This window comes from Poeciliopsis prolifica, unplaced genomic scaffold, assembly GCF_027474105.1.
Source record: "Poeciliopsis prolifica strain line A6 unplaced genomic scaffold, Auburn_PproV2 SCAFFOLD054, whole genome shotgun sequence".
Lineage (NCBI taxonomy): Eukaryota > Metazoa > Chordata > Actinopteri > Cyprinodontiformes > Poeciliidae > Poeciliopsis > Poeciliopsis prolifica.
The window spans coordinates 992241-1016581 of record NW_026562429.1 but is presented as its reverse complement, the minus strand read 5'-3'; the positions used below and the strand labels follow the sequence as shown (position 1 = coordinate 1016581).

The 24341-nt window shown below is 39.9% G+C and overlaps 3 protein-coding genes and 1 pseudogene across 3 annotated transcripts; 2 read left to right on the top strand and 2 right to left on the bottom strand.

Annotated features, from left to right (window-relative positions):
- The first annotated feature begins 1024 nt into the window (after positions 1-1024).
- irf9 (interferon regulatory factor 9) lies at positions 1025-8412 on the top strand. Its single transcript, XM_055059461.1, has 10 exons — positions 1025-1102; positions 1405-1467; positions 2711-2833; positions 3162-3339; positions 5283-5401; positions 5486-5549; positions 5859-5918; positions 6035-6421; positions 7088-7203; positions 7778-8412. The coding sequence occupies exons 2-10, from the start codon at positions 1411-1413 to the stop codon at positions 7943-7945; spliced, it is 1272 nt and encodes a 423-aa protein (XP_054915436.1). The 5' UTR covers positions 1025-1102; positions 1405-1410; the 3' UTR covers positions 7946-8412.
- A 103-nt stretch (positions 8413-8515) lies between these two features.
- On the bottom strand, positions 8516-12721 carry emc9 (ER membrane protein complex subunit 9). The gene is made up of 6 exons (XM_055059462.1): positions 12488-12721; positions 12197-12399; positions 11327-11403; positions 11176-11245; positions 10987-11081; positions 8516-10488 (listed from the first exon to the last, which is right to left on the bottom strand). Exons 2-6 carry the CDS (start codon positions 12389-12391, stop codon positions 10308-10310), a joined length of 618 nt encoding a protein of 205 aa, XP_054915437.1. The 5' UTR covers positions 12392-12399; positions 12488-12721; the 3' UTR covers positions 8516-10307.
- A 1983-nt stretch (positions 12722-14704) lies between these two features.
- LOC129378907 (uncharacterized) lies at positions 14705-15510 on the bottom strand (annotated as a pseudogene).
- Positions 15511-16745: 1235 nt separating this feature from the next.
- Positions 16746-23589, top strand: LOC129378970 (neutral cholesterol ester hydrolase 1-like). Its single transcript, XM_055059480.1, has 5 exons — positions 16746-17075; positions 18487-18709; positions 19316-19385; positions 19661-19832; positions 20228-23589. The coding sequence occupies exons 1-5, from the start codon at positions 16941-16943 to the stop codon at positions 20846-20848; spliced, it is 1221 nt and encodes a 406-aa protein (XP_054915455.1). The 5' UTR covers positions 16746-16940; the 3' UTR covers positions 20849-23589.
- Positions 23590-24341: the final 752 nt, after the last annotated feature.

Genomic DNA, 24341 nt, shown 5'->3' with positions numbered 1-24341 from the left:
TCTTCTTCTTTGGTTTTCATATGGTAACATCAGATTTAAAACCAGATCAATAAATGGTTCAAAATGGAAAAATTCAGGAAATTCTCTTTTTTATTTACCACTTTTATCTTTGTTACTGGAGGGCAGAAATGTGAAAAATAAAATGAGACATGTCGTATTTTGCTGGGCTTTGTAAAAACGTATTTAATTGAATAAAGCTGTAAAGTAACTATGCAGCCAGGCCACAGTACAGTCATGAGTAAACAGTGACTCCACCCCCTGCATTTCCGCCAGATGATGCAGCACTTCTGGTGAAGAGCCGTGCATGTTGCAAACACTTGGGCGTTCTCCATTAAAGGACCACAACAACCCAGAACACAAATAGGAGCTTTTATGCTTGAAGTTATTGTGTTTATATGTTAGCAATGGTTACCTTAACTAAACGACTCGCTTTGCTGCTTCTATTCATGGAAACATCAAGGAGAAAGTGAATCCTGGATGAAATCCAGTCCCTCTGATTGGGACATCTGAAGAAGTAGAGATCTGAGTGTCGTGTTGCCAACGCCCCTCACAGAGGACCAGTCAATATTCCCTCATATAGATAAAAACCCGTTTGTTGCTGCTTTAACAGGTTTTCTAAGAACTTGTCCAGGGGATACTTTAAGGTATTTAAGAAAAAAATTGACACTCGTGGCAAAATAAACCAGCAAAGTCAAGATGATGTATTTTAACTAACAACTGGTAAAAATCAAGGTGTTTAGTGCAGAAACCAACCAACTAACTCACCAAGATCAAGCATAAAAATAAGAAAAATGTGTCCCACTCGTCAGGTTTTTATTAAAATAGAGATTAAGTCTAATTATTTCGTCATAACTTGAACTAAAACACGAATGCATATTAAAACGATCTGCAGTTTCATTGAGGATAAAAAATCTGGGGTTTGTCTGTGTTGTTATGCAAGCTGCAGGCTGAGCGGGGTTTCTGTCGCCCCCTGGCGGTGGAGACGCGGCGTGTTTCTGCGAAGTCACGTGATTTCGAGGAAACGGGCAGCTGTGCTGAGAGCTGCGCTGCTCCGCTGCTGCTCACTCAGTCTGCAAGGCGCCGCTGAGGAAGCACAACCCAGGTAAACGAAACTTAAACCTACTTCCTCCATTTTGACACTTTAGCTTCTATTTCTGACTGGATAAAGTCCTCAGAACCGCAGCGGAGATTCGCTTCTGATATTTGATTTCAGCAAAATTCGGCTCTGTTTGTCCGACTTTTAAAAAGAAAAACAACTTCTAGTTGTTAACGCGGCTCATTTCTGTCATAAATCAAATTAATTTATTTCTTCAGTCAGTTATTTGTTCAAATTTGCCTGTGGAGCGATGTTAGATATTAGTGAATGTGTCACTAATTATTATTTTATGTTTATGTATTTAAAAGGGAATCATGGCAGCAGGAAGGATGAGATCCACCCGCAGACTTCGCTCCTGGATAGTGGACCAGGTCTGTGTGTGTGTGTGTGTGTGTGTGTGTGCGTGCGTGTGTGTGTGTGTGTGTGTGTGTGTGTGTGTGTGTGTGTGTGTGTGTGTGTGTGTGTGTGTGTGTTAATAAAGGGAAGGGGAAGCAAATAGACTCTATCAGTCTCTATTTAATAGAGTCCTTAAAACTGTCCCTGTTTATGAGGTCATATAAATATCAACCGGAAGTCTAATTTTCAGAAGTTAAAATGAATTAGTTATTAAAACTGACTTTAACCAAAATACCACCTGCTGAAAGTTTAATAAGATGCTTTTATTTGACCTGAATCTGTTTTCAGAGCCAGAAATCTGTCACAGACATTAAACAGAAACCAGGTTTAAAGTCTGTCTGTTATTGTAAACAACAAGCTGTGACCCAGATTGGAAATCTATATGAATAGCTATGGATTTTTCTCCTGCAGTTGAACTAGATAACTGCAAGTCAATATGAGAATTAAGTCGAAATAATAAGAGAGTGAAGTTGTAATATTTCAAGGTTAAAGTCGTGAAACTGTGACTTTATTACTTAATCTCCTGATATTATCATTTATTTAAATGTTCTTATTGTGGCCAAAATATTCTGTTGTGTTCTGGCGTTTTTTATTTTTATTTTGATTTATGCAAATTTATGACTTTCAAGGTCAGAGAAAATTTTTATTTTGATATTGTAAATTTATTCTTTTCATCATTTTTTTCTTGTTGAATTTTTTTCTGAAAACGTGGAATGAATCTAAAAATGTCCACGTTTTTTTACAGAAATTTATTCAAGTTTAAGAAACTTTTTGCTACTTTTTATTTTTCATTTTTTGTTTTATCATATTGCACGATAAAAATCGGATAAATTTGTAAAATAATTGGATTAAAATAACCCAGAGAAATTAAATCGGTTGAGGCAACTGAAACCGTGCAACAGGATAATGATCTGAAACACATTTCAGATCTGCTCTGACGGATAAAGCTACTAACTGGAAGCTCAATCCAGTTCAAAAATTGACAGCTTTGCTCCAAATCTTAGTCTGATCCTTGAAATATTTAGTTATTATATTAAAACACCATCTAACTGCAGCTCTGATTATTGTGATGCTTGGATTCTGTTTGGTCTGGTCTGAGCTGGAGATCTGCGTCTGTCGAGCCGTTAGCAGAGCGTAGCGCCGGGCAAAATGGAGGAACTTCCTGTTGATGTTTGAGACGTTGCTGGAAACCAAACGTTGGCGTTTGTCGTGCGACAGGTGAGCAGCGGGAAGTATCCAGGCGTGATGTGGGACGATGAGGCCAAAACAATGTTCAGGATCCCATGGAAACACGCAGGGAAACACGACTTCCGCGAGGACGAGGACGCAGCGCTCTTCAAGGTCAGAGGTTGCCTGATGTTTTTTGACTTTGGGTTTTAGTTAAAGGATGAGTTGGACCGGATCAGAACCTGGTGACCGGACTGGACCGAGTCTGGAAAATATTTCTATTCTCAGATTGAATTTAAAGTCCAACATCCATCTACTCATCCATCCGTTTATCTGTTCCTTAATCTGCTCTCCCATCCATCCATCCGTTCATCCACCTGTCCATCCATCCATCATCTGTCAGTTTTTTCCTCTATCTGTCCGTCCATCCCTCCAACATGTATCCATTTTTTAATGAATCCGTTTTTCATCCTTGGTAACGTTGGTGCCTCTGGTTCTGCAGGCCTGGGCCGAGTTCAAAGGGAAGCTGGCGAACGGAGAGAAGAATCCTGCGGCGTGGAAAACGCGTCTTCGCTGCGCCCTCAACAAGAGCCCCGAGTTCAAGGAGGTGATGGAGCGCGCCCAGCTGGACATCTCAGAGCCGTACAAGGTGTACCGGCTCGTCCCCATCAGCGAGCAGGGTAAGACCCACGCGCCGGTTCTGACCCGGTCCAGGTTTTCTGGCTGTCTGGGTTCGGCGAAAACATTGAGCAACGCGTTGCACAAACCAATCTATTTTTAGAGCAGAGGCGTTTCTGCAGAGGTTTATCTCTGACAGGAGCGATTGGTGTTTGTCCAGCAGCTGGTTCTGATTCTGGTTCTGGTCCAGATAAAACTCCAGCTGCTGATTCTTCAGATCTGACTGGTGAACTTTCACACCAGTCAGCAGGGTTTTATTTAGAGCAGGAACCAGGAGCGAGAGCTCTGCTGCTCTGAGGTTTTCTCTGCTCTTTGTCGGCTTCGGGTGTTTCGTCGACTGCTGGCCTGAAGATTCAGGAGGAAATGGAGCTGATGCTCCACCTCACCCTCATTTGAATATCTGCAACCTTTTCATTTCAAACTTACTTCCTATTTTCCCGACAGGAAGCCACTCTTCATTCAGATATCAGTCAGAAGTCACAATAGAAAAGTTACAAACATAAACGTTCAACAACAGAATCATAGTGCTGCTTTGGGTAGGAAGGATCTCCAGTAGCAGTCAGTATTCCAATCTGTAGAGGCCTCTGACTGAAGACTGTTGTCATGACATCATCAGTTGTTAACGAGCTCTGCTAATTCACCTCATTTGCTTTTGCTGTTCCTCTTTAATGCTGCGTTCCATTTTGGAACTAGGAAATTCCAGCTTCTGAGTCGGGAAAATTCAATACCCAAGATGGCCGCTTCTCGCTGCTCCAGCAGTAGAAGTGCGTCTAAAATAAATTTTACATGTAATCCCGGAAACTGTAAGCTGAAAAGATAAAACGTGGTGGAAAGTACGGCTTGAAACGATGTTCGTAAGACGTACTACGAACAGCAGCCAGTTGGGCGCCGCCATATTGAAACCAGACTATGCTAACTGAAATGACACATCATCTCTGCTGAGCCACTTCATTTGCTTTTGCCGCTCCTCTTTAAATTTCTGTACGGTTAGAAAGATGTTAGAGTAGGGGATAACTCTCTCTCTGCGTCCTTGAAGCCTCCTTTCCACCTCCTGTGGGGTCAAAGTTCAGCTGTTATTTGAGCTTTTCAGAAGCTTTATTCAAAGGCCGCCTTAGAAAGAGGAAGTATGAAGCAGTTAAACATGATGATGACAGCAGGGATGTAAAACAAAGAGCTTAACTGGGATCTAACCTCAGGAGTCGCATTGAACGTTAATATTTCATCAGTAATAAAGTTATGAGGTTTATCGTGTCAGCTGTAAAGCTGCTGTCTGGGATCATTCATGCTAATGAGTTTCCAGTTTGTTTACATTTTGTTATGGCAACCAGAACACAAATATTTACATGCCAGCTGCTTCTGACCAGGAAGGTCAGACTGAAGGATCCTGCATCGCATTTTTATTCTTAACTTTGAGCTAATCTTTGTTTTTATGCAGATTTTAAATGCTTTTTACTTTAAATGAGAAAAAGTGACGACATCCAGGGTTCCTATGCACTCTGGGAAAGTCTGACTGTGGATTCCAGTAATTTCAGGTCTGGATTAAATGAAAAGTGGAAAAATATTTCCTTTATTTTACTTCTTATCATCTAAAACTTAATTTACAGTATTATTTTTTCTTTGTGCCTTTTCTAGTTACTTTTTTCTCATTATCTTTCCTTCCTTCCTTCTTTCCTTCCTTTTTAGCTACCTACAGGTGAAATGGAGCTGTGTGTTGCGTCGTCTTATGCAAAAGTCTTGAATCGTTCTTCCTAACTTGTTTTCCTCATCATCATCATGAGGAAAGTTGTTCTTTCGCCTCTCTGAAGGTTTTTCTGTCGTTTGCTTCAACCACCTGATTGTGACAGCAGGTTGTGTAGTTTGCGCTAAATAAAAGGTGACGTCTCTCAAAGGTTTTGGAATATAATCCCTTGGATTAGCTGTTAATCTTCCTCCTCCTGGTTTCCAGGTGTGCTGCTACCTGAGCCGAAGGTCAAAGAGAGGAGCAGCAAGAAGCTGAAGGGAAGGAGCAGCAGCTCGGACTGCCCGGTCAAAAAGATCAAAACTGAAGCGGTCGCCTCTCAGCTGGTGAGGTTGACGCTCAGGTCAAAGGTCAAGGTTTCGCTCTGCTGAAGTCAGGTGGACAACTAACCTTCTGTCCTTGATTCACAGCATGAAGAGGACCAGCAGCAGGACAGCCAGCCGGTCCCTTCAGAAGGACCCGCCCAGTGCACCAGTGAGTCCATTATCAGACCCACAGCATGATGCTGCCACTGCCATGCTCAATAACTGACACCGTGCTTTATAGAGGAAGGGCTAAACTCTTCTCAACTCTGATGCCAGAGGCTCATGTACTAAATATGTTTGTTTGTTTTGATGCGTTTCTTTAATGACGTTATTCAGAAGGAACATATTTTGTAAAAACCACAGTAAGGTTGTTATCAAGCTGTTGCTTTGTCTGCAGAATTTCACAATCACCTTTAAGCCTCGTTATGAGTTTTTTTGTTTAGTAACTGGTTTATTTCTTCTGTCCTCCTCTCTGCAGCGTTGGATGAGCTCAGGCTGGACGTTCGGATCGAGGAGAGCGTCCCCGCCAACACAGGAGGTAGGCAACGTTTACAGCAGGAGAAAACCTGCAGCCTTAACTCCGCCCCCTCGGTTAACTCCGCCCCCTCGGTTAACTCCGCCCCCTCGGTTAACTCCGCCCCCTGTTTCCAACAGATCAAGACTCCTTCAGTGTGACGGTTCATTATCTTGGCCAGGAGGTTCTTAAACGTCAGATCAGCGGCCCCGATGTCCGCATCTTGTATCTGCCCTCCTCCTCCGTCCCCCCGACTCCTGTCGCCCTGAGCCGCTTCCCTCGCATCCTGCTACCGGAGCCGCCGTCCACGTTGACGGCGGGCGAGGAGCTGCAGGCGCTGTTCACCCTGCTGCCCTTCATGGCGAAGGGCATCGCGCTGACGTCCACGCCGCAGGGAGTGTACGGCAGGAGGTTCTGCCAGGGCCGGATCTTCTGGACGGGACCGCACACGACCACGCCGGGCCTTCACCGGATGGAGAGGAACATGGAGTCGGTGCTGCTGTTCAGCAAAGACATCTTCAAGCAACGTGAGTCTAAACGTCTGGCTTTTATTGTCAGTCCATTGAGCTGCCGGGTTAAATAGTGATCAGGGTATAACTGGCTGCATCCTTAAAAAGTCTTACATTTATTTTTAAAAACATTAAATTGGTTTTAAATGCATTAATGTCATGTTGTAAAGGCAACCTATTATGCTTTCTTGAACAGGTTGGGATAAATCCATGTAAAAAAATGACACTTTTTGCACACAATTATTCTCAGATAATGAAAATTCAGCCTGATCAATTCAAACTCCTTTCAGAATGAAATGTTTCAGGGCCTCTGTCACTTTAAATCCACCTGAGCTGCTGCTGGCCACGCCCCCAAATGTCAAATACTCAAACATTAAAGTGGCTGAAAATATAACAACCACACCTGTTTGAAAAGGTGGAGATTCAGTCAACAACACAGCAGCCATTGTACAACAAATAAAACATTAAAACCAGCTGACTAAATGTGCTGGAGCTCCACCATTCTGGTCTTAAATCTGAGTTGGTAGAACCTGCAGAAGCTCTGGTGATTCCAAACATGAGCTGGATCCTCGTTTAAAGAATATTTCAGGCTCTGCTTTTACCAGCTCCTGAAACTGACCTGGAAAACTTCATCAGCAGGTAAAAATGAAAACTCAACCCGGTTCTGGTCTGGTGTTTCCTCAGAACTGGACTTTTTCCGAACCAACGGCGGCGAGCCTCCTCAGTGCAGCTTCACTCTGTGTTTTGGAGAAGAGTTCAGCAACACCGAAGATCCGTCTCACAAACTGATCATCGCTCAGGTAAACCCTCCGGACCGTCAGCGTCGATGAAATGATCGGACACAGAGGCGATCAGTTTGATCAATTTGGTTTTAATGCTTCATATTTTCAATAAAAAATTTGGAAAATTGATAAGTTGCAGAAGAAAATAAATATTAAATATACAATATCAAGTTGGAAATTTGTGAGAAAAAAGTGCCAGAAATCATCTAAGATTAAGGTAAATTTAATTATTTTCTCACAAATTTCCATTTTTTTCCATATTAGAGAAAATAAAATTAATCTCAAAGTATTCGTGATGTTGGTGCAAATTTAGTTATTCCTTTAATTTTATAGGAATAAATTTGAAATGTAAAGAATCTCCTTTTGTAAAATCTGTTATTTGAAACTAAATTTGTGTTTCTGATCGATAACTTCCTGCTGTATTTGTTCCAGTAATCTCATTTTAAGTTCAGTTCTGATGGTTTAGCGTCAGATTTTATAAAATAAAGCCACTACAATCTAAAAACAATACATTTTTCCGTCTAGTTTTTCTACTGTGAGGCATAAAAGCTGATTGTTCCTCTGTAAGGTGGCCTGTTCCTCCTGCCTGCAGGTTTCCCTCCCGTGGGCGGAGCAGCAGGTCCAGAACGCGCTCTCCGTCTTCAACACCCTGTCGGTGTTCCGGACCTTGGCCAGCCAGTCTCCGCTGGGAGAAATCACGCTGAACCTCGTCACGGTGCCGTCGCCGCCCTCCGAGCTGGACGCCTGTCAGACCATCTGAGTTTCCACAAGCAAACTCTGAAACATTCCCAGCTTTCAAAATAAGAGCCTTTGCTTTCTCTGCACACGAAAATTAAGACTTTGAAGCACTTAAAAGAAAATCTGTTGAACTCTGGAGCTAAAACGGTGACGTTTGGGGTTAAACAAATGGATTTTCTTCATTTCCTGCGGGGATCGGTGCGTTGGAAACACTACAGGAAAAACCAACAGCGCGGAGGTTGTGCATTTTAGAGAAATTTAAAAATAGTTTCTCTATAAATCCGTTTTTATTGTTCTGTTGGTGCTTAGAACCCAGACACTCTTTTAAAGGGACCGTAAAGTTAAAAGCAGGCATGTTTGCTGTACTGTACTCCAATCATAGCATAGATTAATAGTTTTAGCTACATGTTATCATCCAGAATGATTATAAAATAATCTTAAAGCTGAGTTTTAGTTGAAAACACTCGTTTTATTAAATAATAAAACACTTTTCACTGTGAACTTCATTATTACAGCAGAAATTACATCCAATGGTTTTTCCTTCTCACGATTCCTAAATCTTCCCTCATTCACTGCATTAAATTCGCTAACGAGTAAAAGCATAACATTTTTCTCCCTCTTGTTTTCTTAGGTAAAACTACTCAAACATGCAGATTTTTATTTCACTTTAAGGAATTTCTAACTTTAGTAGATTATTATTTAAAGGTTGGTTTAAGAAGTTCCACTCAGATTTTAATTTATTTGGATTATTTCTGGCTGGAGGTTGTTATGATGCCACCTTCAGAGCATCTGTTGAAGAAAAAATAGTTTTTAAAGTTTGTATTTTAATAATTTCTCAAAAAAAATTGCAGCACCAACTTAAGTTTTTGTTCAGTTTACATGATAAAAGTTTGAAAATACCTGAAAAAAGGCAGTGGAGTGGAGATTAAAAGAATAAATGAAAATGAGGCCATGGAGGAGAAAGTTTCAGCAGAAAAACTCAGAAATTTTGAGTAATTTCACATTTTTACAAGATGAAAAGCTCGGATATTTTCTGCTGTTGAAATTTTTCAAAATGTGATTAAAGTCTTAAATTTAGTTTTAAAACAAATGTATTATCATGTCAGAAATTTGTAAGAAAACGCTCAAATTTATCAATTTTTTTTTATTGGACATTTGTGACAGAAAATGGCAGAAGTCACCTAAGATTGAGGGGGCAGATTTAGGAGATGAACATCTGGATGTTTTCTAGAGTCAAAGGGAAGATCTGGGTTATTTTCCTGGATCAGAAAGTCTCCAGGAGACCCGGTTCTGGTCCAGAAAAAAGCCCAGTCCTCATCCTTAAACTCTGGGAAACATCCAGGTGTGAATCTTGTAGACGTAGTGCTTCGACTCTTTCTGTCGTTTGTCTCATTTTGTCACAAATGTACAACTTTTTAGAAAATTCTTGACAAATTTGAGTTTTATTACAAATTTCTGACTTTATACATCAAATAATCATTTTAATATTGTAAATATCTTTTATCCTGGAAAATTTTTATCTTGCAACTTTTCAACAGAGAAGTTTTTTTTCTTGCAAATGAGTGAAAATAATTCACAACATTTCTGATGTTTTTGGTCAAAATCAACTCCTGTGATGTCATTTTTATATTTTTCATCTATAATAGCCCCAATACTTTGTCATATTTATACCAACTATGTATGTTTATTTATAAAACAAAGGAATTATATAATTGGAATGTGGGGAAAATCTGGAATTATGAAACTGAAAATGGCAATCACTTAAACGTAAATAATCTAAAAATTCTCAGAATTCTGACAATTTTTTTTATTTAAATCTGAAATTTTCTCATCTGATGTTGGTGTAAAATGTAAATATGGGAATATTGCACTGAAGTTTAGAGCATTTAGTTTGTATCGATTTTAAGCGGATTTTCTTTAATTCAAGGTGAGAAAAAGCTGAAGAAGGAAATTTATTCTTTGAGCTCAGTTTATATTCAATAATTAAAACTGTTACATTTAAGGTTTGTAAAAGTTGAAAACTTCTTACTAATGTAATTAATCACAGTGTAATAATAACAACTATAAAATTAGACATTTATGCAGCAATTATGAGAAAATTAACCAAATAAAACAAATATTTTTTAAACAAATCATCATCATCCCGACTCGGATAAATATTTTGTGACACAATAAAGAAATACAGGTGTTTAGAAATAAAAACCAGAAAGTTGATTGTTGGAGTTAAATTATATTTTAAGGTGGATTAGTTGTTAAAAAATGATCCGTTTTTTGGGGTTGGCACCAGACGTGAATCTGTCATTTAAGCATGTTTGTCTTTGTTGGAAAAACTTTTCCGAGGAATCTGCTGGGTGTGTGTTTGTGTCGGGGGAACCGGGTCGCCGTCAGATGTTTCCGTTGGCCGGCGAGGAAAGTTCAGCAATCTTGGCGTTGAGCGTCTGATTGGTCCAGTCCTTGGTGATGTCATCCAGGTGGCCATCGAAGTCCACCAGCAGGGCGTGGTCGCCCGACTCCAGCATCTGGCTGGCGATGGCCTGCGTCTCCTCCCACTGCCGCAGCATGATCCTGGACAGGAAGTGACACAAGTCCTTTAGACTGACGAACAGGAAGCTGCTACTACTCAAAACAATGGAGTCTAAATCCAAACAAGGTTGTTAGAAAATGGATGGATGGAATCCCTGACCTCACGTCCGCCCTCTGCTGGCCATTCTAGGTATTTCAGCTCTTTGCAAACTGGATTATTTTCTCTCCTTTCACTGGTTTTCATGTGAACTACATTACAGATAAATTAGTTAATGTTCCAATTTAAAATATCCTGCAGCTTCCTGAAGATTCGAGCCACTTAAAATGATTTTTATTTTAAATTTCATATCCTCCAAGTTCCTCCAGATATGACTGAAAGGAATCTGCATCTATTTCTTGATAGATAAAGGATGAACTGGCTGGACAGATGCCTGAGCTCAAAGCTGTATTAACTCTTCCCACAGGTCTGTTAAAAGTTGGTATTTAAACCCAAACCTACTCGTTTTATCCTTTATAACTCTCCCTCCCCTCAGTTCTTACGTGTGTTTGTCCTTCAGAACCCATTTGGAGTCTCTGCGCTCGTACATGACGATGGGAGGAACCCGATCATCTGGAGACATCTTGCTGCCGTCGAGCTTCAGGAAGAAACGGAAACAAACCAACTGCATTAAACCATCTCATAAACTTAGAAAACATTTAATCTCTTCATTAAACTGTATTTTCTGTCACCATTAATAAGACGGCACTCTCAAACTGCTCGGAGATCTTGTCGGCTATCTTCAGAGCGCACGGGGTCGGGCTGCAAACAGACACCAGACCACTGAAACGGTTTCTGGATCGGCTTCAGTCCTGGAGAAGTTTCTCCCTCCAGGAAACTCACCTGCAGTCTGATGCGCAGGCGTTGGCCTGGTAATATCCAACTATCCTCTGCTGAGTCTGAGCGCACCAAACATCCACCTGGGAGAAGAGAGAAAACAGCTGGTTTAGTCATTTTAGACAACATGTCTGAATAACTTCTCAGTAAATGAGCTGATTTCTGTTCAGCTTCAGGAGGATATTAAAGCTGAAAACGCCTCATAAACGTGTTTCAGGACATATTTAATGATTAAATCAGCAGATTGTTCACAAAAATAAAAGTGGATTAACACCTTATTGAAAACTTGAGTTTCATAAGGTGAAACTTGAGTTTCACCTTATGAAACTTATGAAACCTTATGAAAGAGGCAAATATTTGCAGGCTTACCTTTGTAAGCCTGCAAATATTTTAGTTATTATTTTGATAAATTGATTAATCAGATAAAAATACATTCTGCAGATTTTTCATTTAACCACAAGTTATGTCTTTTAATTTCTTTTTCTAATATGGTTTTTAACCTCAGAGAACATCCAAAGTTTTTCTTATAAACAAGTGAAATTAATTCATGAGTTTTTGGGTGACTCTACTCCTTCTTAACCACATCACTATTATTTTCATCTTCAAATACTCTGTCATTTATATATCAGGTATTTTTAATACTCCAAACTAAAAGAAAATAGACAATTATAACATTTGAAAGTGGGGATGGAGGGGAAGAAAATGCAGCAATGTAAATCCAATTATATGTCAATTTGAATTTGGAGTTTTTATATTGCAGAAATAAATTACATTTTTAACTTTATTCTCGTTTTTACTGAAAGACTTCTCTTATTTTGGATCTCCATCACATCCTGGACCTTTCTGAGAAACGGGCCACGACTGCAAACTTCACACCTGCGTGAGGGCCAGTTGTGTGATGGGAGCCAGAGGCAGGTGAGAGTGAAGCAGCGGCACGCAGTCCGTCACGCAAACAGCGCCACCTGCCGAGCTAGAGGACAGCAGCAGTCCGTTGATGCTGCACCGGGGGAACAGGCAGGAGTGCAGGTACATCTTCACATAAGCCCGACAGGAGAGCTCCACCTCACCCATGGTGGCCGCTACGGTGGAGCAGGGCGGACAAAGAGACGTTGAAACACCGGAGGAGAAAGTAACAAACACTTCTCTTACGAACGGCGCCATATTTACCTAGAAACAGACCCAGAAATGTCCCGGTTCGGCTGCGTTTGACAGCCGGATAATTGCCCTGTCAGAGCCTCTGGTTAGCATACAAGCTAAACCGATCCACTGAATTAGTCTACCTCCAAGTTAGTCTCACTGGAGCTGCGAGATACACGATCAGTACCTTTAGCCGTTTAAAACCAGTTAAATGACTTGAAATAACCCAGAGGTCTGTCTTTTCGCTAACAAGCAGGCGAATGAATGACGTCCAACGACAGTCACTGGTCCCGCCCACTGGAGTCATGGGCATTGTTCCGATTGGTTTAGGGCCGAGATGCTAAAATATGATTGGTGTAGAATCGTGCTTCTCCGTTCTCCTTTTTGAGAGCATGTTTACACATCACAGTAGTGTGCGCCCCCTAACGGAGCGGAGGAAGGCACTTTTTTATGATGCATTCTGTTTCTTTGTTCTTTTGTTGCAGTTAACCAGGATGGTGCTCACCAAACAGAATGAAGGACACCAAATCTGGACACACTGCATGTTTTCCTGTCAGAAATTACCCTGATGGCCAGTCAGAAAAAGTTTGAACGGCTAAAAGTCGATTCTTTCTGATTCTCAAGTCACTCACAAAATAATAATTACAACACAAATAAGAGTAACAAGAAAGTTCTATGAGGAATAAAAGTAATTTAATTTAAAAACTCAACTTTGTAAACATTCCTTGTGTGGTGGTAGTTAGTTTCAACACCACACCTGTTTGTTAGACCAAATCAGCAAAGTAAAATGTTTCACTCATAGGTTCAGGGTTTTGCCAAAAACTCCATTGTTTTAATTAATTAGTTAATTCAGTTCAATTAATAAACACATGTAAAAGCTGTACACTATGTGGTTAACTTCAATGTTTAGATGATCCCGTTGATATTCTAGACAATTTTCAAATGCTAAATCTATGTACAACTTGCATAGATTTAGCAAGTTGTACATAGATTTAGCCATTTTTAGATTTAGCCAAGTTTCCCCAAACTTAGGTAGGGTTAGGGTTAGGGTTAGGTTATCCCTTACCCTAATGCTTGAATGTTTTTGTTAGCTTTAATTTAATTTTAATTAAATTTTTACAGAAATTTCCAAACATCTGTTCTGAAGTGAGCTGTATCTGCTTCCTCACAGACTGTGAACAAAGTCTGAATAATTGTTGGTTGTCTGAGTCCAGTAGCTATTTGCAGATTTTTAACTCAAAATTACTCAGAGACCCGGCTGTTTGTGGTTTTTCCATAAAACAATTAAAATACAAAAGGAAAGAGCAGCTTGGGAAACTGAAATATCCCATTGAAATGCACACTGGTGTTTTCAAAGCAGCCAATTCAGGAGCGGCATTTATTTTCCTTGGTTGGTCTGGATTTCTGCCTGTTATTGAGCAGCTCCATTAGAATATTTGCTTTCTGTAATGTGAAACCCTAACTGTTTCAAGCAGGGCACTCATCCCATCACCAGCAAGTTGGATTTCAACGAGCCATTTTTTCATGAACTTGGGACATAATATAAAGTTTATTTCACAGGAATGTTCTTGAGATTTAAAAAAAACTGGCAACTTAAAATACCCACCAAATGTTTACTTTTGCATCAATAATACAATCTTGTTTAGTTGTGGACCTGGTCAATTGATGGAAAAAGGGTTTCTGGAGCCAGTTTATCGTCCCCTCACTGCTTGCCTGAGTAGCCAGTCTGCTGGGGATTCTTTGGCACCTATAATCTTGTTTTAATATACTGGGCTACTATATTGGGTAGCAAAAATATGAGGCTGTTTGGAGACCTCAGTTTCTTGGGCCACAGACAACATACTTCTGCTTTGGTACATTTCACTCCTTGGGTAAAATCTAAGTGTTTGGACTGCATTGCATTGACTTGGAAATATAGCCTGTTTCAAATTCAAGTTTACAACCAACTCCATGGTCTTGTTACTTTACCTTTAACACTGTAGAAACAACTGGAACATGCAAAGTTCTAGTCACATTAACACCAGTTCAGCACAGTAAAGTTTTGCAGGCAGGTTTCCTTTTATTAAAGTAGATAAAAATTAAAGCCACTTTATGAAAATGAAAACAAGTGTAATGAGTTCTTTATTGCAAGAGGTGAATGATTTAGTCTCATTATTGCTTCTGGACCTAGAAGGAAAAATATAGATAAGTTAAGACTTTAGAAAGTAAAAGTTCCTCTTCATAAAATTACCAACCTTCTGAAACGCTCTAGAAGCAGGGCTTTGATTGCAGAAACGGCCATTTGCTATATCGCATCCTGGATATCCATAATGCAAATGCTCTGCAGGAACCTTGCCAGACCCCAAAGTTTGGAAAAAAAGGCATTAGGCTGTGGCTGACTGGAACCATTATAGGGTGCTTGGGCTTAACAGGGAATGTTTGTGGCCTACAAACACTAAAGGGACTCTCCTCTGAACAAGGAGGCTTACTAGGAACGTGTGGTGGTTTGACCTGAGGTACTGCACCTCCTATTGGATATTTTGACTCAACAGGAAGTACTGGTGGGTAGAAGGAAGGGATTGGAAATCCTATTGGGTACTCTGGGGCTATAGGAAGCAATAATGGATTGTACAGCAGGCCTATAGAGTACTTTGGTTTAACAGGAAGCACTAGTGGGTTGGACAGAAGGGCTGGTCCTCCTATTGGATACGTGGGCTCAACAGGAAGCTTTGGTGGGTTGGCTGGAGGGACTGGACCTCCTATTGGATACGTGGGCTCAACAGGAATAATTGGTGGGTTAAAGAGAGGGATTGGAATCATGTTGGGTACCCTGAGGCTACAGGAAACAATAATGGGTTGAACAGCAGGCCTGGATAGCCTATTGAGTAATTTGGCTCATCAAGTAGAATTGGTGGTTTGGACTGAAGGATTGGACCACCTATTGGGTACTTGGGTTCAACAGGAAGCACTGGTGTGTTAGATGGAAGGACTGGACCTTCTATTGGGAACTTCGGCTCAGTAGGCAACTGAGGTTTTTCTACGGACCGATTCCTGCTGAGGGGTAAAGGAGCCATGGAAACTACACGGGATTACCCAAATCTGGTTTCAATCAAAGGTTATTTGATCAAGAAGCAATGTACTTGTTGGCAACTACATGTAGTGCCCAACAAGTATGATGCATGACTTTGTGTTCTTGCGTTTATGATGTAAAGCACTTTGAAATGCCTTGCTGAAATGTGCTATACAAATAAAATTTGATTGATTGATTGATTGATGTAGTGTTCCCCAGGGGTCAGTATTGAAGAAGGACTTCGTTGCAGCAAACAGAAAGGGGCGGGGCCGGACCACTGACAGTCTCATACCTTATTTGGACCATTGCACTCCGGAAGTGAAGGGGGCGCTATTTCTATATTATCCGCGGCCTTCCGTTCTTATTTTCTTTTGAAATCTGTGCTATACCTTCATCTTTAGGAATGAGTTTCTCTCTCTGTATGTATTTGAACTTCTCTTTTTTATTTACGTTAGCGCAGCTCACAATTTTTAACAAATTCTGTACCTTTCGGTGTACTTCTAAATCTGCTTCTTAGTCGCATCTTTTCGGGTCTGCTGCTGCCTCTGGTGGCCTGGAGGTGGTAACATAACTAATAAAAATACGTTATTAAATAAGAACGCCACAAAGTCTTTATTATTCACTATTAATTTCGGCATTTCTAGCACCGTAACAGAAAAATGATCTTATAAAACACCATCTTTTTTAATGTCCTTACAGATGTAGAGCTAATTAAATGACATAAACAATACTTTGATACATCATAAATAATATCTATATGTATCAATTAATTATAAGAGGAACAAAAGAAAAAAGGAGACATGAAAAACAACATGATCAAGTATAACAAAAAATACCATTAGCAATGTATACATAATAAATTTAATTGAGTAAAAGTAAAGAACAAATAAATGAATTAGGTTCACAGAAGAACAACAGGTTGTTAAACATATACGAGTAAAAAAAACAATCGCATTTTTGTTTTTACGGTTGTTTGTTTTTCTTTTATATTATTCTGAGAAACTTTTTGTTGGTACATTTTAATTTCTGGTTGCTTAAATGAGTCACAAACGCAGAACAGTTTAAATAATTAAAAACATTCCAGCTTGGTGGTTCTTTTTTGTAGCTAGCTTAGCCACAGACTTAACTGGCGGCCGTTTTCCACATAGAACTACAACTCCCATGAGCACAAGTCCTTACGCAAGGATTAGATGACTTCCGATATGAGCATTTCAAAATAAAACTCAAAGACGTTCTGTCCATCGTGAGAAATCTCGCTCTGGGTGCCATTTTGTGCTTTTATTTTAAAATCGGGGTCATTCCTCCGGGTTTCGTCGATCCCTGGCGAGTCTCCCAGCCGCCCCGCTCCCTCCTCCCCAGCCGTTGGCGACCTGACAGCGGGCAGAGCCGCATGATTCTCCCGGGCAGGTTCACTCCTCCTTCTCCTCCTGCGCGATGAGGCTCCGTCTGGCCGGGGCCGTGCTGCTGGCGGCGGCCGCCTACTACGTGTACCTGCCGCTGCCGAGCGGCGTGAGCGAGCCGTGGAAGCTGATGCTGCTGGACGCGCTGTTCCGGAGCTTCATGCGGGCGGTGAGTGGCGGAGAGATGCGCTGAATGTGGCGGACAGGTAGCGGTCCGGTCACCGGGCACCTGCTCGCCAGTTTAAATAATGAATCACTTATGTGGTTTGAACTGAGTTGAGCTGTTAAATCAGGTTTTGAGGAGATTAAAATACAAAATAAGAGCAACAACAGCAACAAAATGGTACATAAATTGTGACTCAAGTATTTTAACAGCGAGGTTTAAACACCTGTTCAGTTATTTTTACAGTTAGAACTGGTTTTGCTGTTGCAGAATTATGGGATTTGAGTTTGTCGTGTGAAAAATGTAAATTATGAATTAATTGAGATGATTGAATTGAAATTTTCAGCTCTTGCAGAAATGCTTTTAGTGTTTTAAACACTGTGGAAAAATATTTAATAAAACACATGTGGATTCTTGACTCCAACAGAAACATTGCAATGATCTTAGTTTTCAGTTCTGTCTCTAATCTGAATCCGTTTTGTACTGAAGAGAAAGTGCATGAAATGACTGGCTGGTTGTGCATCTCACAAACTGACACAGATGCAAATATTTACTTTGCATCAAGAAAGCCAAATTTAACTGTTTAAGCTGTGAAGAGGAACTGTTTGTTTGCATCCTAATAAAAATGATAAATAAAATTAAAATAGTTGTTAATGCATCAGATAATAATGAATTTTTATGTTTGTCAGTTAATGTTTTTATTGGGAAACAGAACCTGCCTCCACAGCAACCGATGCTGCGCCTGCATCTGGAGCAACATGTTTTTCCTGTGTGTTCATTAGGACAGGTTTGGCACCAGCTCAGTGAGTTCACCTGTTACTCAACAGAGGGGTGAAAGGTTTCACGCAGGTTTCACATCCATTGAGTTTCTACAAAACAAAATGTAGCTGAAAGTTCATTTAGTTTTCATTAAGTTCATGTGGATTTGTTTCCAACAGGGTGATTATTTTTAGATTATCTGGAGCGAAAATACAAATTAGGCATTTTTATTTTATTATCATTATTATTTTTATTATTATTTTTTTTTTTTACCATTTTCTGGTTTGACGTGAATCATCCAGGATTTTGGCTGTAAAAATAAAAGAATGATTGAAAATCTTGACATTTTTACAAGTTTTGTGAAAGGCACAGACCAACGAGTGGAATTTGTTACGTCAGAACTTCAAAAAAAGCGAGGGTAAACACATTTTTATGAAATTGAGAATTTTTCCCATCAACTTTATCTAACGTCATACTTAATAATACGCTTTAAAAAACAACAAAAACACGATTTTTGGGGTCTACTCTCTGCAGTCGGGAGTTTGAAGCTCCCCACTCTTAAATGGGTGTTATTTGTGCTACCGTTTTTCCTTCCACTCAACTTTCTGTATGTATAACTGAATCCAGACTCTGAACACGGCTTGTTTGTGCATTTCAGAGTGACGCGGCCCACAGCCTGGGCGTGTGCCACCGTGTTCACCTGCTGAGCCGGGTGGTGTCCTGGGTGGAGGTGATCGAGCCTCGCTCCAGTCCCACGGTGAACGTGACCGACTCCACCCTGGGAGGCGTCCCCACCCGCGTGTTTCAGCCAAACGGAGAAAGCAAGCTGAGAAGAGGAGTCATCTATTTCCACGGAGGAGGCTGGGCGCTCGGCAGCGCCAGTGGGTTCATCCTAGATTTGATGTTTTTTGCTGTAAATTAGGAAAACTTGCAGTTTAAATGAGACTTAAATACAAAACATCTCAAGATTTAATGGTTTATTAAAAGTTTAGACCGAAACAAATTCTGTTGGACGATAAATGGTCCCAGAAGTTTAATGAATATTCTTCAAGGAACAGGAGACATTTGAAATATCCAAAATAAAAAACAAAACAACAGATAAATAAAGTGATTAGTTCTTTAAAACAGGATCTAGTTGAGACCAAAACATTAGTTTTATCATCCAGGTTTTGGTAGAGAGAAGAAATTATTGCTCTTGTTCTAATTTATCATGTGATCAATTGATTTATTGCTTATTGGATCAGTCATAGTCTTCGTAGGAAACATGCTGTAGTTTTTCCCTGATTCTTCTGGAACAAAGTTTACGTTTTTGTTTTGCATGAAATATTGCCTCATTGTTGATAAGTGACCTCATTCTCCTGTTTTTGTCCACCAGCTGTTCCTTTACATGCCAGGAAATGTCAAATTATTCTAGAAAGCACTTAGTAAATCTGTCTTTTACGCCACAACGTTCCGTATTTGTGAATGTTACCGTTTGTGTTTTGCAGAGATGCGCTCCTACGACCGTCTTTGTCGGAAAATGGCGGAGGATCTGGACGCCGTCGTAATGTCTGTGGAGTGAGTGTTGGGAGTTAAATCAGCAAACTCATTCAGTTTATTTTCTTTTCCTTGCTAACGGCAGTGCTGCTGTGGCTTTCATGAAACAGGAGGTTTTTTATGTTAAACTTCACGGTGAGTTTGTGTCCCGCCCGACAAACGGAGGGTTCGTTCAGTCATCATGGACACGGTTGAACCGATGAGACCAGTGAGATGCCCAGAAACTGGAACACGAGCCAGAAAAGTCAGGCCATTTAGACTTTAAATACTGCCCTGCTGTGTTTGTCCTGTCTTAGTTACCGCCTGGCTCCAGAGGCCGTGTTCCCGGATCAGTACCACGACGCCGTGGCAGCGTCGCGGGCCTTCCTGTCTGCTGAACTGTTGCAGCGGTACGGCATCGACCCGGAGCGGCTCTGTGTGTCCGGAGACAGCGCTGGAGGAAACCTGGCTGCTGCTGCGGCGCAGGAGGTAAAAAACACAAATAGTACAAGGTCTGCAGAATCAGCAATGAAACATCTTAAAGTCTGTGGAGCCATTCATTAAAAACGGTTTCAAACATTACAAGAAAACCTGTGAAGTAACTCAACCAGCGCTTTTATTGATGGACATTTTTTAGTCTTTTCTGTTTTGTAGATTTATTTTGATTGTTTAAAATGTCCTCTGTTCCAGTGTTAAATGTTCATTACAATTTAAAGTTTATTAATCTTTGAGAATGTGTTGTTGCTTTATTATTATTATTATTGTACCATTCCCATCATATTACTTGGAAATTGTCTCAAAACAACAGTAACTTCTGGGTGACATTTGTTACTGGTCCGGTTCAGTTTGGGTCTAAACTTGTGTATTTTATTTTTTTCCTGCAGCTCAGCCTGAATGACTCGCTGCAGGTGAAATTCAAAGCCCAGGCGCTGATCTACCCGGTTCTGCAGGCTCTGGACTTCCACACGCCGTCGTACCAGCAGAACCAGGCCGTGCCCATCCTCTACAGGCCTTACATGGCCCGCTTCTGGCTGCAGTACCTGGGCGCCGACTCCTCCCTGGAGCCCGACCTGCTGGCCAACAACCACAGCGCCCTGGACCAGCGGGCCATCAGCGCCGCCACCCGCTCCAAGCTCAACTGGACCGTTCTGCTGCCGGCCGAGCGCAAGAAGAACTTCAAGCCGGTCGTTAAGGAGAAGGGGTCGCCGGGCGTGGTGGGCGCGGTGCCGGGCCTGGTAGACCTGAGGGCGGCGCCGCTGCTGGCGGAGCAGGAGGTTCTGGGTAAAACGCCCAAAGCGTATGTGATGACGTGCGAGTTTGACGTTTTGCGGGACGACGGGCTGATGTACGTCAGGCGGCTGCGGGACGCCGGCGTCGAGGTGACGAGTGACCACTACGAGGACGGTTTCCATGGCTGCATGGTGTTTGCGAACCTGCCAATGATGTCGAGCGTCGGACGGAGAAGCACGAGGAACTACATTCGCTGGCTGGACCAGAACCTCTGAGCAGAACTCCACACATATGGCAGCTGTTAGGGGAATTTTTAAAAACTGGTGTTAAGAAAACCCAAAACAAAAGCAGCAGTGTAAACATCTTTACACTGCAAATAAACCATTATCAAGTATTTTTGGTCCAGTTTCTAGTGCAAATGTCTTATTGCACACAAAATAAGATAAACTTGCAAGCTCTGATATCTTGCTGAAAGGTTTTCTTTAGCTTATTTCAGGTCCGCTGCTGTATTTAACTAGAACTGGACCAAAAATACTTGGTGAGATTTTGTGTTTTTGCAGTGCAAACGGACACAATGATCCCATTTACTGCTTCAGAAATGCTTTAAAAAAACTCACTGGATCTGAATATTTTACTGAAAACAGAGCAAAAAAGATATTTATGAAAAGCAAATATTATTATGAGTCAATAGTTCGAGGAGGAGGGAGAAATATTTATGGCTTATTTATTTCTTGAAATTTCAAAAAAAAAAAAACTTTTTACGTAAGCTAGTTTTACACTGGATTAAAAGAAGATGAATTCACACATGCTTAATAAAAAAAACAAAGTCAGCCACTAGACAAAATGCATAACGGATCAGTGTTTTACTTTATTCTCTGCACAATTTATAAACTTGTACTTTGGCACATTTTATTTGATATATTTGTGAATTAGTTTATTTATGTGCCGTTTTCCTGATTTATTTATGTATTTTATTTAAAGAGTTAATGTTTTTGATTAATTGACATTTTAATTGGACACAATAAGGTGCCGTACAGCACAAAGCAGCTGAGCTTATTCAAATTACTTTTTGCAATTAATTAAATTTGTTACACATGAGACAAACATACATTAGTTATATAATTTAATGCAATAAATATGGCCACTTATTGACTCCTGAAATCCATAAACATTGAAGTACAAAACATGTTTATTGTGTTTTTTTAAAAAAATTTTTATTTATAACTCAGTTATGAGGTGAGTTATAACTTCACTCCATCCTCACAAAACGTCTTTAAACTTTCGGATTTACGCATCTAAACTTAAGGTTACTGTTACTGTTAAAGTTGTGACAGTAAGTAAAGTGATGAACTTTCAGAAACAAAATTGTTATTCAAACTGAAGCTACTCAAACGAATGGCTAATACCAATTAGCTCTTTTAGCTAACTTGTAACCAAGCTAACGCTAACCTGACCTAGCTGCTACTTATTCTAAACCTTGCTGTGTAAAAGTCCCTGAAGTGGTCAGCAATGTTAACTAAAGGTTAGCATTTATTTTAGCTTGCAGCAAAATAATCCAACAGTTACCAAAGCTAATGACAACTTGTGGTAATAACTTATTAGGCTAATGACTGCTCAAACTTAATATTTTATTTAAAAGCTACGCAAACTAATACCTAACTTACTGAATTGCTAGTCTGGGATATAGATAGATAAGCTAACAGCTAAACAAACTGAAATGTAGTGAAGCTAATGCTGGAAACTACTTCCCAGTTGGAAAAATGAACTTGAAATCCTCCCAAAGTTGGACTTTGTTGGCAAATCTTTCCGTTTTAGCATTTTAGCTAGCAGCAATTTAGGCTAATAGCAACTCAAACTAACAGTTGATTAAATAACAGCTACCCAAGCTAATAACTATTTGCGTTTGAAAGTATTGATGCTAACAGTTAGTTAAATTTTTAGCTGCTTAAGCTAACAGTGATTCAAGATAATATCTACTGAAGCTATTCTGCTCTAGCTAACATCTACTCAGAGCTACTTAAGCTCGGTGCTGTTGAGGCTAGTGATTTGTTAGGCTCACTGCTAGTTATTAGCCACTCAAGCTGTCAAGATTTTTAAACTAAAACTGGAAAACAGTTGCTAAAGATAATGACTTTATGACCCAAGCTAACAGCTATTGATGCTAAAAGGTGCTTAGAGCTCAGCTACATTTAAAAGCTCATCATTTGAAAGAACTTAACTTTAGATTAAGATAAGATTATATTTTTTTTGTTTTTTTACTCTACTAATTTTATTTGAAACATTTGTTTATGTTTGTCTCTTTTTTTCTCGCCTGTGTTGCTTTGGAAACTGTATTTTCAGTATATCTTATATTTGAAACTATATTTTTAAATTTAATCAGGCAACAACTCTAAGACTAATGTTTGCATAATAAAATATAATATTCCTTTCCTTTTGTTCAAAGAGCAAGGAAGCTTTTTGACCTACATTTTAAAAAAAAGATGATTTGACTTTTTGTCAATGCAAAATGCAATAATTCAAACATTTCATCTGCTTTCCTGTTTAATTATTATTCCACTGTTTAAAAATGGTCTGCAGGTTGAAGATGATGCACTTTGTAAAAGTAAAGCTTAATATTTTGAATAAAGCTGCTTCCAGGTTGAAGAACGTCGACCTGCTCCGTAACAAAGCCCTCAGAGACTGCAGAGGTTTGCTGACACATGTAACTAGAAGTCAGTGTGAGTTATGTCTGTGTGTTGTAGTAAAAGTATGCCAGAGTTCACAGCTGTGTATACTCAGCATTGTGCAATACTGTGCGTCCCTCTCGCTCCTTAACGTGGAGATCGCTGCATGCAGGGCCAAGATGATGGCTGTGAAATCTATTAGTAGACTGCTGTACCGCCGTGAGAGAGCAGATCCCCGGTGGGCTCTCATGTTTCCTTTCTCCTCCACCGCTGTCCTAAAAACCAATAAAATAAATGACGTCGGCCAGCGCCTGACGGACACGGCTCTGGCTGTGGGCCAGCAGCAGAACCGATGACCTGATTGTGGTCATTACTTCTCCAGTCTTCAGGGAAGGAGCTGGGAGTTTCTTTTCTGAGGGAAGAAGTGATTCCAGACTTAAAATTTAATCTAAGAAATTACATTTTAGTTAGTTGTAGTGGTTTCTGACTGATATTTTTGCATATAGAACAAATGTATTTACAAACCAGAATGCAATAATGCCAATCAGTCAATCAAGTTTATTTGTACAGCACATTTCATTCATATTGCAACTTTTATTGTATTTAGTAAAACCAATAATTGCAAAAAAACAAACAAACAAAAAAAAAACAATGTCTAATCAAGTATTTTTGTCTGGTTTCTAGTGAAAATGTCGTCCTACACTTGAAATAAGACAAAACTAACTAACAAGCACCTTTTCAGCATGAAGTAGGAGCTGGTTTTACGTAAATAATCCCTTCATATTGGAAGATAACCAGTTTGAACTGAAGGAGGAAAAAACTAGGAGTGAATTTCTGCCAAAAACCGCAGACATCTGGAGATTAATTTAAGAAATTTTCTATAAAAAACACAGAAATTAGTCATTTTGAAAAGTTTAAAATTTGCTAGAAAAACTCAGAAAAAAAACTTGATTTCCTTTTAGATTCAAAAGTTGAAAAATGGCAAAAAAAAAATGAAATTTGGAGATTAATTTCAGAAACCTTGCAAAAAAATTAAACTTGAAAATTTCTGATGTTTGAAAAGTTGAAAATATGTCAAAACATTTAATTTTGAGATTAATCTCAT